This window comes from Erythrolamprus reginae, chromosome 2, assembly GCF_031021105.1.
Source record: "Erythrolamprus reginae isolate rEryReg1 chromosome 2, rEryReg1.hap1, whole genome shotgun sequence".
Lineage (NCBI taxonomy): Eukaryota > Metazoa > Chordata > Lepidosauria > Squamata > Dipsadidae > Erythrolamprus > Erythrolamprus reginae.
This window is the reverse complement of record NC_091951.1, coordinates 88,285,273-88,299,789: the sequence shown is the minus strand read 5'-3', so window position 1 is coordinate 88,299,789 and position 14,517 is coordinate 88,285,273. Positions and strand designations below refer to the sequence as shown.

The following is a 14,517-nucleotide window of genomic DNA, read 5'->3' as shown; positions in this document are numbered from 1 at the left end:
TAAGAACTGACACCAACCTGATGGCACATAATTAATCACATTTTTATTTAGGCAAACTAAATCTGACAGAGATAGGCTAGCAACTAATTTCTACGCCCACTGATCTCATGTTTAGACTGCAATAATACAAATACCTTTGCACATGATCTACAGAAAATTGAATTTGGCTATAGTAACACCCTGGTGATACAACTAAACTAGCTACAGTACCGAGTCCTGTTCCAGAATGTGTTTTTGACATGTAAGGCCCTAAACAACTTGGGACCAGAATACTGAGTAGACTGCCTAAGTAGTCACAGAACTGATCTATAATTACAATTTTGTACAGCTAAATTATCTGTAATCATTAACTCATTAAATTTATTAGAAGTCTCGTTGTATGTACCAAGAGCGACATACCACAAGAGTCATCTTGTAATTATTCAAAGTAGGGGCTTTCTCCTTGAGTTGTGGCACCTACATTGAGAACATTCTTTCTCCAGAAATTCATAAGGCACCTATTATTTAGTTGCAGTGGCAGTGCAATAGCCAGTAAGGTTTATCCGAGGTGAGATTATTACTAACCAGAAACTTATCTATATAAGTGAATTGATGAATTATTTTAACTTAGTGAGATATGTGAATACAGGTCTGGTTGGCATTTATTCTGCAATCGTTTTATAACATTATAAAGATACAGTTTTTTCCATTTAAAAAATTCTGAGATGTACCTCTTTCTGCTTCTTTGCTATGTTGATGCCACGGTTGTATCTTGTGATTGCTATTTTATTGTTACATTATTTTATAGATTATTATTTTATACTTAAGATTTTTATTACTTGGTTATTTTAAATTGTTTAATATCATGCCCAGAGTTGATCTGGTGATGGTAATCCAGCTATGTAATAAATATATATACAATATGATATGCAAAATTGTGGGTTTGCCAAAATATGATTTTAGTATATACTGGATGAAATAAACTTTCTGGCCATTCTTTTTAACACAAATCTTCAGACTAACAACACAATATTCAAGCTGATATTTTGTAACAATCATTGGGAGAGAGAGAAAAAAATAACACTTCTACTCAGAAAATTATAAACAGTATAATTTTGAAGCACTGCAATCTTATATAAATAGATAGATAGATAGATAGATAAATCTGAAATGCTTTCAACTTATGCCACAATGATATATTAAATCAACTGATCACTACACATTCATTTAACTCCACTCATTCATGCACCAAAATTAATGTTCCCAAAGTCCTACCTTAAAATGAACAAAAGTACGTTCCCGATGTTTACACCATTCAGAAAAACAAGTGAGACTTGTGAAGAATAGGCAGAGATTCCCATTTTCTTCAACTCTAGAATGTATTAAGATAGATATTATTATTATTATCATCATTATCATGGATAATTTTCATCCATACTATTTTTCTAAGCTCCTGAAGTGGCAAAAACTATTGGTCTGAAACATGTTTGCATAATTAAATTGTGAAACAATGTCCTTAAGTTGTAAATGCTTTTTTATTTAAGATCATTTGTTACTTTAATAAATCTTGATAAATTGAGGCTTAGTTTGTGTTCTGCCGGGCTCTCTGGTATTAGCCTCCCGAAAATTCAAGGGTACAAATTTCAGACACACACACGTTTGAAAATTCAAAACAATGTTCTTTATCACAATATTCAAAATAAACTAAGCACTCTTTTTGTATTGCAAAGAGCACTCGTCCCAAAACAACCTGGTAGTCAGTACAATTCCCTTAATCAGTCCTTAAGTACTTAGCTTGCAGCTGTGAAGAAACGTCACAGCCCCTCTTCTTCCACGAAGTGAAACACGCACACACTTTGCTCTGCTTTGGTTTCAAAGTCGTGAAAAATCAACAAACAAAGTCCGGAGACAGCAAGGCAGTCCTGAAGCACAACGATCAGATAATCTTCCACAACGGCCAAACCCACACGCTGCTATTTATATCAGCAGCACTAATTACTGGAGCCCCACCCAAACATAGGTGGCCTCTCTTATCTCCTGTAATATGCCCCCAATTGGTCTCTTCTACGCATAACTCTGCGCCTGCGTGGGTCCAAGACTTCCGCATCCGAATCGACTGAAGATAATGGAGATTGACTTCCTGGGCTGTGTGCCAAGCCCCCCTCTTCGTCCGAGGAAAATGAAGTACCTGACTCTGTCGGCAATAAAACAGGCCTATGACATGTTGAAGTTTCCCCTGCATCCCCTGGGGCAGGAGCTGGGCCAGAGCCAACCACAACAGTTTGCATGTATGAATTTTATTCATATATTTAAAAATTTATATAGTCTCCCACCTTATACTCAAATTAAAAGGTATTTCCTCCCATAATTTTGCTTTCAATAATCTCCTTTCCCCGCTGAACATCTATGTAGTCTGCAGTAGTATTAATAATTAACTTTAAACATATCTAACAAAGACATATTAGCACCATATGTTAGCTCTTAAAAAGCTAAGTCAACAGTTCAAAAGACATATATTTTTATCTCCCTAATTTTACCAACCACTCTCATCCTCCACAGGAAACTAATTTGCTTAACAAATACTGATTTTGGTTTCTTCAAAAGACAGTTATTAAAACAAAGTATTACTTAGCACGATACTTTAATCAGGTCTGTGACTAGATTTACGCAACGTGCTATGTAAGATTTACTAATAAACCACAATTATTGGCTTTATAAAAATCAAACAAGCCACATTTTGGCGAAGGCATTCTGTATAATTTCTAAACAAGCTTTTTTCTAAAACACAGCAAACAATATTGTGTCTTCCTGATTGACTGGAGAAACAAAACAACTAAGGTCTGAAGTTTAAAAAGATACAGAGAAATTTTATATAGTGTTTTAGCAACATAGTTATTGAATCATTACATTACTCACTCCAGGCCTAAGGTTAAAATAGCAGGTGATAATTAATACATATTATCTTTCTAAAAAGCAACAAAAGAAAAGAGAGCTGTGTTCAGTAATCCAAAACAGCATAATTGAATCGTTATTATTAATAATTAGTAATACAAGAAAACAAGTTTAGAGAGCACCAAGGGGGACCCCCCCCCCATGTCAACGCTGAGCTACAAATATTTTCCTTTAAAAATATGGTAAGAAAGTCACAGGGAAAAAGAGGAGTGAAGAGAAGAGAAATATGATCAAACTAAGTCTACTCTTCAGTTGGCTTATTATCATGGACCATTATGAAATAATCTTATCCAACACTAAATGGATGAAAGTTGAACGACTGTCTCAAATAGAGGAAGAGGACTATATTACTAAAAAGATTAGGTTGATGTTTGATTGCTCTATGTTTCTGATTCTATCACCTTTTGTACATTGTTTTGGTATATTCCTTAGTCCTGGCTTAATAAATCTTATAAATAAAAAAAACTGTCAACCACTGCTTTTCAGTGCATACAAGAAATTTAAACCTTTCTCCCATAATAACAATTTTCCTATGATTATTCCCCACCTACTAATCCAGTAGCAACAGGTTTAGTAAATGAAATCTTACCTTGAAACAAGCTTGCTTAAATCACAGTCCATGTCACATTCTGTTATAATATTAAGGTCAGTTACTATAGCTGAAGCATTTCTGTTCATCTGGAGGAACAAAATTTATTAGCAAAAAAGTGAAGAACGAATCAAATTTATGAATAAATCTGTCAAATAGTCATTGCTTATTTAATACCCGTATTTAAATATACTGTAAGTGTTATGAGAAATTTCAAATAAGCTTGTGATTCAAATGTTCTCCAAAATAACTACCAATTGGTAGACCATGATCAAGTTAATTATAACATAGAATGCACCCAGGTTTATTCATTTATTAATTTGTAAAATTTATTGGCTGCCTATCTTGCCATAGGATAACCAGTGGTGGTTTAATTTTAAATACACACACCCACACACATACACAAGTACAATTAAAATATAATCAATTTAACATTAAAACACAAGAGGAGGGCAGGGACAGAGCAAGGAGAGGCAAGGTGGGATCAGTTGTTACTCGATCAACAACCTCCACTGTGCTGTGTTTATGCATTCTCAAATATACACATTTTCAAGCCCTTGAAGGAATTTTAAAATTTGAAAGCTCATGGTCCCAAAAGTAGGTGCAGAAAGTAAAACAAATAAACTTCCATTATGTTTGACCATGTTTTGCAAGGGGGACATATTATTTTCTTTTTCTTACATTTTGTTTTTATTGTTAAAAGCAGATTGTGGATTTATAATGCAATTTAAAAAAAAAATCATATTTAGATATTTTGTGTACTGTATTCCCAAGTTTAATTTCCCAGAGTTTATTTTATGGAATATTTGAAACTCAAACAGTATTCTACTTTATTATTTCACTAAAATGCGATAGAAGGTGGCATTTGCAAAAAATTGCATTTAACATTTAGATTTTAAGGTGTTTTTAATCGAAATGCCTATTTAATTTAAAAGTCCAGCATATTTAGTCACATGATTGTGATGTGCTGCAAAAATGGTTGTGAAATTGGGTCTGGCCACCTTATCAATGACTGACTGCCTGTATGTATCTTTAAAGCAGTTCAAAGCTTTTATTATGTATACATATACAGTATATTCCATTCCAAAGATTAAAAAAATCAAAGCAATTAAAAATTGAACCAAGTGGATCTTTTAGGAAAAAAATTAAAGAAAAGAAAATACAAAACATTTCAAAATACCAAGACTTATGATAGATATTTATGTACTGTAGAAACATACTGGAGCCTGTGCAATGCTTCAGATTCAAAGGAAAAAGAATGTTGGATTACAAGTGTGCAAATAATTCTTATTGGCAACTCTGTAATCCAAACACATCTTTTTTCTGGGATCATGCTGCCACTACAGAAGTCAGCTACGTGCAAGCTTAAGAAGAAATGCCACCTACTGGCAATTTAGATGTAGTTCTTGCTTGTTTATCAATTTAATTTCTAAGAAATCAAATATAACAATACATTTCTAACTTATAACCAGAAGTTATTATCTGTGTGAGTGTTTCCAAAACAAATAAACTAGATTTAAGCTGTATGTTTTGGCAAAATTTTATTAATCTAATTTTATTGGAATTCATTTTTGTGCAGAATTTCAGGTTCTGTTTCTTCTATTAAGTTTTTCCTTTCAAGATAATTGTTCAAAAAATCATACAGTTAAAATAATTAGAACTTTTTCCTATTTCTTCTTCAACTGTTTATCCTACTATGTTATGTATTTAACAACATGAAGATTCGGCTTACATTAATCTGGTGTAAATAGTATTAATGCTCAATCAAATATAATGTGTGAAGTTTGGAATAAAGTATCATGTGGTATCCAAAACGTATCCATTAGTACAGAAATACAATATTTTAATACATATTCATCAGCATAAAATTATTAGTCTTTTCAGAAAAATAAATGTATCAAAATTACAGTGGTACCTCTACTTATGAACTTAATTCGTTCCGTGACCAGGTTCTTAAGTAGTAAAGTTTGTCAGAAGAAGCAATTTTTCCCACAGGAATCAATGTAAAAGCAAATAATGCCTGCGATTGGGGAAACCACAGGGAAGGTGGAGGCCCTGTTTCTTCCCAGGAGAATCCTAGAAAGGCCCCACGGAGGCTTCTCCCTGCTTTTTCCGGCCCTGTTTCCTCCCAGGAGATTCCTAGAGAGGCCCCACATAGGCTTCTCCCTGCCTTTTCCGGTTAGTTTCGGAGGCTTGGTTTTATAAGTGGAAAATGATTCTTGAGAAGAGGCAAAAAAAAATCTTGAACACCCAATTCTTATCTAGAAGTTCATAAATAGAGGTGTTTGTAGATAAGAGGTACCACTGTACAACCATGGATAGTTTCACAAGAAATGTCACAAATTTTATTTGTTTATGCTAGTTACTGAAGCTTAGTAAAATGCTCTAGTTTATTTTAAAAGCATCTTCCATTACCTGATTTTCTTCTGTGAGTTTGAATTCCAACTGAAATGAGATTGGATGACATTTTCCTGACAGCTTATAAGTTTGAATAGTTTTAGATTCATCTATAAGAAATATTTAAATACATACATTAATCTGCTTCGGTCATACATGTTCTTTATTAATCAATAACATTTAAGAGGTAACCATATTTAATATAACAACAGTCAGTTCATTAATGAAGCAGTAGGTCTAAAATACAAAGAGGCAGTGGGGTGACTCTGGGCAACAATGTGGCTGGAGGGATTTTTTCAAAAGTTTTTTAAAATTAAAATTGGGAAGTTTTCAGGCTACAAACTATAACCTGCAACAACTTTACAAAATGTCTCCGGCATTTTAGACAATAAAAATGACATACAACTCAAGTCCGCTACTTTCTCTGGAAACATGTTGGCCTGCTCAAAAAAATAAATAAATTTATAAAGTTCACTGGTAGAGAACACCAGTGGCTATAGGCAGAGTGCAACCTCACAGATTTGCCTTCTGAAAATGTAACTGGCAACACCAACCTATCTGTGAATTAGGTGAGGACCCTTTAGCAAACATGCTCTCAAAAGTCCAAGTAAGTCTGCCTGACAAAAAGGATACAACAGAGCTTGGTTTTAAATATTCTGTTTTCTGGGAAAGGTGGTAAAACTGGTGGTGGTCTCAAAACTCCCCAGCTATTTCAGGTAATGCTGATTAACTTCACCCATTTCAATTGGACTTTTGGTTGAGAAATGGTACAGACCTAGCTTGCATCACCTTGGCATATGAAACCAGATTGGTTTAATACAACACAACCTAGTTCTTACAGTTTTTAATACCTATCGCAACGTTATCATTCTAGACTATATGACAAGGCTGAAACTCTGAGAAGTTTTTATTCTTCTTCTCAAGCTTGGATGGAGCTGGAAGACTATCACTCAACCCATGGTATCTCATAATATCTCATCATGTTCCGTGTGCTGTTCAATATATAATGGATGTGAAATAATATTAATAATTATTAGGACCAAGGATAGTCATTTAAAACACAACATGCCAGATACCGCAGTCATTGAAAACTGAAGCGTACAATGTATTTATATCGCTGTACCAGGAGATGCCAGATTCGAAGAAAACTAGAAAAAAATAACGAAATATCGCGACCTGCATATCTACACAATTTTGATATGGACTTCTTGTAAGCATATCATGTTGGCATTTAATTTCTTTAATTTTGCAAATGTTCTCTTTTTTGGTGTGTTTAATCCATTCTTAATTTTACAAAATAGATCAAGAAATTATAGCTTCTGCAATAACACCAGTGGAACTGCAGAAAACTGTACTACTCGGAACATTGTACATTTTAAAAAGATATTTGGTCAATATCTAGGACGCTAGCAGCAATCTGTATCAACCACCAGTGCCGGTCAATAATATTTATGATACATTTTTAAATGTTCAGTTGGCAGAGTGTCATGAATGATAATAATTTTTAAAAATGTATATGTTGCCCAACTCCCAGTAAACCTGATCAGTTAGATCTTCTGCAGGTTTGGAATGGGATGCCATCCAATTCTATTATTGCTTATCCAAGAAAAAAATTGGTAACCTGAAATATTGGCAGGGATTAGTTTCTGGCTAAAAATTGCAACCTGATTTAGTGGATTCTTCTTAATAGAAGAGCAAGAAAATACAATCATTTGAGAACAAATGTCCTGCAAACTTAGAAATTGCCGAAAAGTATTATATAAAGAGCTATTTTGTTACTTTAAACTTAATTTTCTTTGGAGTTGTTGGTGTTTTTTGCACAACTTTGAGTTTTCTAGGAGAGATTAGATTTATTTCATTAATCTTCCCCATTCTTTAAGGAAGGAGCAATACAAGGTAGAATGGAATGTTTGTGTTCCAGGAAACTATGTAAGTTTCCCTGGGGTATTATTTATTATGTATGACTTAAGAATCATATTTAATTAAGATTTATTATAAGTCAGCTTTCAACAAACCATTTGATTTGGAAACCATAATAAACTGATTCATTAAAACTAGAATGTCAATACCTTGAATATTAGAATATTTTGGGGGATTCAAAATAATGAAGATTTTTATTTAAATAATGTCTTAATCGTTTACATCCAAATTTATTCCAATTTTGGCACTATGAAATAAAAGTAGATATGTAGTAATTGTCCTGACTACTGAGATTTGATTGACCAGTTTGATCCTCTTTGGTTGACAGGTTTAGCAAATTTGAACTGTAACACTTTCTCTGTTTTAAGTACTGAATAAGAGTTAATATTTTTAATTTTATTAAAAGATGGCTGTCAGAGTTCCAAGGAACATACCCACAGCAAACAAAAAGCAGGTAAATTCCTCTAAGAATAGTTTTATTGGATATGTCATATTGGCACAGATCTGGTGAAAACCAACTCTGAAAGTTCCCATGGTTTTCATCTAATTTAAAGTAAAAGATTTTCCCTTCCCCAATCAATCAGTCACATGGTCCAATCAAGGCACTGTCTGGTTGCCTGACGACATCACTCCGCCTTCCTTTGACCAAGTGTAAGAATGTGCTTGGTTCCCATGAGAAAGTATTTTATTTTGGCTACAAAACCCCAGCCATCTCTAATCCCTCCCTATCTCTCAGCTCCAGTGGTGGCAACACTGAAGCTTCAAGATGGCTTTGGTCAGGTCAGCCTCAGGGTCGACAATGGCAATATCAATATTTGAGATTAGAAATACAACGTTGAATCAAAATAATGTATGAAGTGTGGAAAAAGTATATACTGTAATACTGCGACAATCATTAAAATACTTACCTTTTTCCACAAGTTTACGTGAATAATGTGTAAAGAAAAGGCCTGTAAATTTCATTATAAATGACAGATCAGCTTCCAACAATTGGAGGTCTGTTTTCTGGTCTGAAGATTTGGATTCCTTCGGTTCTTTTTCAGGCTTTTTTCTAAGTAATGTCCTATAGTAAAAAAAAATGTTATTAGGTAGATCTAAATGAGAAACCTCTGGTACAGTGATGGCGAACTTTTTAGGCACAGAATGCCCAAACCAGAAGGCATGAGCCCCAGAGTACTGGAAACCCAACGACCAGCTGGCCATTGCACATGCGTCTCTTGGAAACCTGGTGACCAGCTGGCCAGTGTGCATGCACACCTCAAAACTGTCAACCCATTGGCTGAGCTGAGGCAACAGCACGAGTGCCCAAAGAGAGGGCTCTGCATGCCACCTCTGCCACGCATGCCATAGGTTTGTTATCACGGCTCTAGTACATTGGTATAGAAATTATTAATGAACAAACATTTTTATTTTTCCACAAGTTTTTTAATCTGAAAACTAAAAGAAATATGAATGGGCCTAGGACTGAACAAGAGGCGTATTTTTTTAATATTACAAGTAGATGATGTGTTGTGTAACTTACAGCTCTTTCAATGCCCCACCTCTTTATATGTTTTTGAGAGGTCAAGTATCTTCCAGTTGAGATACTTGAGGCCAAAACTCTTGCAAAGCCCCTATGCAGAATATAATTAACTCATCTATCAATTTTACCAAATGAGATAACTCAATCCAAAATTTTGGGAATATTAATGCAGGTGTACTAAATGCTCTCTGTGGATTTAATTAAGGTTGAAGAATATAATGCCCTATTTAAATTCTAACTGAAGCTGTTTCAACCTATAAGAGATCTGATCTCTCTAAATATGGATTCTTCAGAGAGCTTCAAGTTGAATAAAAATGATTGCACTATGGGTTTTGTCCCACACTGATTTAGGAAACCAGTTTAGATAACTAACTTAGTAGTATCAAATCATTAGGTATTTTGGTCAACTTCTAATATCTAAACATCACAGAACTAGTATGCTAGTATGCTAGTATGGTGTAATTTTAAATGTTCCAAAATCCCAAATTTAAAAAGACTTCCTATATTTCGAGAATGAAACAATCTAACAGCTGGCTTACCTTTTATGCAAAAGGCATGATGTTTTCTATGCAGAAGACTTTATAGAAAATTGTATTTTTATATTAATACAATTTAATAAAATCTCTTACAATAGGCACCAAAGACAAATTCCTTCTGTGTCCATTCATACTTGGCTAATAAAGAATTATATTCTATTCTATTCTTTCTTAGCTTATCAAATATTATTTAAATAAATAAAGAGCCAAGGTGGTGCAGCAGCTAGAGTGCTGTACTGCAGGCCACTGAAGATGACTGTAGATCTGTAGGTCAGCGGTTCAAATCTGATCACCAGCTCAAGGTTGAGTCAGTCTTCCATCCTTCCGAGGTGGGTAAAATGAGGACCCGGATTGTGGGGGCAATAGGCTGGCTCTGTTAAAAAGTGCTATTGCTAACATGTTGTAAGCCACCCTGGGTCTAAGGAGAAGGGCGGCATAAAAATGGAATGAATGAATGGGTAGATAGATAGATAGATAGATAGATAGATAGATAGATAGATAGATAGATAGATAGATAGATAGATAGATAAATAGATAGATAGATAGATAGATAGATAGATAGATAGATAGATAGATAGATAGATAGATATTATAATAATAATATACAATATATTTTGAACACCAAGATTTTAGTGTAATAATCATAGTAATTGCAAGCCAAATACATGGTAGCACCTACCGGTACCTTGGATAACAACATTCTCCCCCACTACCAAAGATCCAGATAGAGTTGACTCAATTGGCCTTTTATTGATTCTGCAGACTTTGCTGTTTCCCAGGCATTTCCATCAGCAAAATGGACTAGCCATATTAGTCATATAGTTTTATCATTGAATGGTGTTATTTAACACCTTATTGCTTTAATTGCTGGGTCTTAATCAGTGTCACTTCAGAGATGGGCATCCATGTACATTATTTAAATAAACGAACAAAAAATTACCTACATGATCTCCATTATTTCTGTCTCAGTATATGCCATTGACTGGTGTTGGCTATGTTCATATTCTTCTGTTAGCATTTTGATTTCTTCTTCCAAAGATTTAATTTCATCTTCGCAGGCCTGAAGTTCATTGCTATTCATTTTTTAGACACTTATCTTTCTAAAGAGGGAAAAAAACTAATATAAATACAGCAGTTAGGCAATTTCATTTTCTCCCCTTTTCCTAACTTAAAAGATTTCAGTTCGTCTCCATCAGTCTGCCGAAAATAAAGTATTATTATTATTATTTGCTTTGTTGGAAGATGTTGTGGAAAGCTGTAATTGAAATACCATTATAATTGTAAATATTTATAACTATTCTAGGGATCATCAGGGATTAAAATATGAATTACAATACTTTAGGTCAGAAGCAAAAGGGTGACTCATAAAATGCACTGCTCAAAAAAATAAAGGAAACACTTAAACAACACAATAATCAATAATCTAAGTAAATCAAACTTCTGTGGAATCAAACTGTCCACAACACTGATTGACAATCAGTTTCACATGCTGTTGTGCACATTCAACTTTGTACAGAACAAAGTATTCAATGAGAATATTTCATTCATTCAGATCTAAGATGTGTTCTTTGAGTATTCCCTTTATTCTTTTGAGCAGTATATAATACAAGAGAGCTTTCATTAGGACAGTCTGTGTTTGCTGGACCACGACTTATTTATTTATTTGTCAAACATGCACAAGATAGCAGGTACAGTGTTCCCTCGATTTTCGCAGGTTCGAACTTCGTGGAAAGTCTATACCACGGTTTTTCAAAAATATTAATTAAAAAATACTTCGTGGGTTTTTCCCCTATACCACGGTTTTTCCCACCCGATGACGTCATATGTCATCGCCAAACTTTCATCTGCCTTTAATAAATATTTTTTTAAATAAACTTTAATAAATAAACATGGTAATAATCTGTGATACTGTTCATAGCCAAAAATAGTGTATTTACTTCTGCATCTCTACTTCGCGGAAATTCAACTTTCGCGGGCTGTCTCGGAACGCATCCCCCACGAAAAGCAAGGGAACACTGTATTGGTATACAGTGAACCCTCGATCATCGCGAGGGTTCCGTTCCAGGACCCCAAGCGATGATCGATTTTTCACGAAGTAGCGGTGCGGAAGTAAAAACACCATCTGCGCATGTGCAGATGGTGTTTTTACTTCTACGGCCGCCCGCAGCGCGTTCGTGGGTTGCTGGGGCTGCTCCCCAGCTGGGGAGCGGATCTGGGGTTTCCCCAAGCGCGCGCGAGTTGCTGGGGCCGCTTCCCAGCTGGGGAGCGGATCTGGGGTTTCCCCAAGCGCGCGCGCATTGCTGGGGCCGCTTCCCAGCTGGGGACCGGAGCCGGGGTTTCCCCAAGCGCGCGCGCGTTGCTGGGGCTGCTCCCCAGCTGGGGAGCGGATCTGGGGTTTCCCCAAGCGCGCGCGCGTTGCTGGGGCCGCTTCCCAGCTGGGGACCGGAGCCGGGGTTTCCCCAAGCGCGCGCGCGTTGCTGGGGCTGCTCCCCAGCTGGGGAGCGGATCTGGGGTTTCCCCAAGCGCGCGCGCGTTGCTGGGGCCGCTTCCCAGCTGGGGACCGGAGCCGGGGTTTCCCCAAGCGCGCGCGCGTTGCTGGGGCTGCTCCCCAGCTGGGGACCGGAGCCGGGGTTTCCCCAAGCGCGCGCGCGTTGCTGGGGCTGCTCCCCAGCTGGGGAGCGGATCTGGGGTTTCCCCAAGCGCGCGCGCGTTGCTGGGGCCGCTTCCCAGCTGGGGACCGGAGCCGGGGTTTCCCCAAGCGCGCGCGCGTTGCTGGGGCTGCTCCCCAGCTGGGGAGCGGATCTGGGGTTTCCCCAAGCGCGCGCGCGTTGCTGGGGCCGCTTCCCAGCTGGGGACCGGAGCCGGGGTTTCCCCAAGCGCGCGCGCGTTGCTGGGGCTGCTCCCCAGCTGGGGAGCGGCCCCAGCAACGCGCACGCGCTTGGGGAAACCCCGGCTCCGGTCCCCAGCTGGGGAGCAGCCCCAGCAACGCGCGCGCGCTTGGGGAAACCCCGGCTCCGGTCCCCAGCTGGGAAGCGGCCCCAGCAACGTGCGCGCGCTTGGGGAAACCCCAGCTCCGCACCCCAGCTGGGCAGCGGAGCTGGGGTGTCCCCGCGCGTGCCGCCCGCCCGCCCACGCCGTTGCTCGCGCCGCCGCTGGGGTCTTACGGGGCAAGAGGGGAAAGACCCAGGGAAGCCGCCCAGCTTCCCAGCTGGGGAACTCCACCATCTAAGCACACATGCGCAGATGGTGGAGTTTACTTCCGGGTTTAAAACTCGCGAAATAGCCCTTTCGCGATGCTTGAGGACGCGAAACTCGAGGGTTCACTGTAAACATAAACTTTACCAAAGTAGGTACAGGTAAATTAGGCAATAGGACAGTAGGACAAGGATAGTAAGCACAGTAGTGCGCTTATGCACACCCCTTACAGGCCTCTTAGGAATGGGATGAGGTCTACTATAGAGTCTAAGGTTAAAGTTTTTGGGGTTTGGGGAAGAAACCAAAGAGTCAGGCAGTATATTCCAGGTATTGATCACATTGTTGCTGAAGTTGTATTTTCTGCAATCGAGTCTGCAAGCGACTGACATTACATTTGTATCGTTTGTGTGCTCATGTATTGTGGTGGTTGAAGCTGAAGAAATCATTGACGGATAGGACATTGTTTTCAGATGATTTTATGAACTTATCTCTTTATCTCTTCTCTTCTATCCCTATATCTTTTCTTCTTTGCTCTCATTGATATATTTTATTCATATATTTTCTCCTCTGTTCTCTCCTTCTGTGTATTGGACAAAATAAATAAATAATTTTTAAAAACACAGTCAGAGATGTGATGTCAAGTAAGTTAGCCTTCTAAGCCTGGTGGGGATCATTTTTAAATGTTGGGGTTTTTAAGATGTTTTTTAATATTAGATTTGTTTCCAGTGTAACATTGTTATTATTGTTGTGAGCCGCCCTGAGTCTTCGGAGAGAGGCGGCATGCAAATCTAATAAATTATTATTATTATTATTATTATTATTATTATTATTATTATTATTATTATCCTTCAGGAAGAAGGTTTTGAGTTTTTGGGGGGAAAGAGGAGGAAGAGAAAAACACTCCGAGGTCCCTGTATTATTTATTTATTTATTTTATTTATTTATCAAACATGTATAGGATGGTAGTAGTTTGTATAAACATCAGTAAAAAGTAACGATAAAAGAGGACAATAGGACAGCAGGACAGGGACGGTAGGCAGAGTGGTGCGCTTATGCACGCCTGAAAGCAAAACAACCCGCAGCGCGATATGCTCACAGACTACACAATACCTTGCCCGGACCAGATCCTGCCAGTCGTCTTCGAAGCCCACCAACCGAAGTGACAGAAAACCCCACTCTGCCTCTTGCGCCGCTTCGAAAGAGCCGCCAAAGAAACCCGACTCAGGAGCTACCATTCTGCAGAATACAGAGGGGGGAAGAAGAGACCGAGAAAGACAAGAGAGGCCTCGATACTGAATCAGATGTTGGTTTCTCTTTTCTGGGGGGGGACTTTACATTACGTTTTACACTACTCAGCCACAAAACATTTCCGCAGCGCAGCATAATGGGCCTATAAATTTTTTCTCCACTTCATATCTCCCCTTTTT

General features: G+C 37.8%; 1 protein-coding gene across 2 annotated transcripts in view; it reads right to left on the bottom strand.

Annotated features, from left to right (window-relative positions):
* The window catches only part of CENPP (centromere protein P), a 198,280-nt gene extending 183,914 nt beyond the window's left edge, over window positions 1-14,366 (bottom strand). Inside the window, exons 1-6 of one of the 2 annotated variants that reach the window (XM_070738611.1) lie at window positions 14,201-14,366; window positions 10,840-10,995; window positions 8,746-8,900; window positions 5,936-6,027; window positions 3,521-3,609; window positions 1,255-1,351 (exon numbers count right to left, since the gene is read on the bottom strand). In XM_070738611.1, the coding sequence (XP_070594712.1) occupies window positions 1,255-1,351; window positions 3,521-3,609; window positions 5,936-6,027; window positions 8,746-8,900; window positions 10,840-10,976 (570 nt within the window). In that variant the 5' untranslated portion in view covers window positions 10,977-10,995; window positions 14,201-14,366. The remainder of the gene's footprint in view (window positions 1-1,254; window positions 1,352-3,520; window positions 3,610-5,935; window positions 6,028-8,745; window positions 8,901-10,839; window positions 10,996-14,200) is intronic. The other variant, XM_070738612.1, reaches the window with a different exon arrangement.
* Window positions 14,367-14,517: the final 151 nt, after the last annotated feature.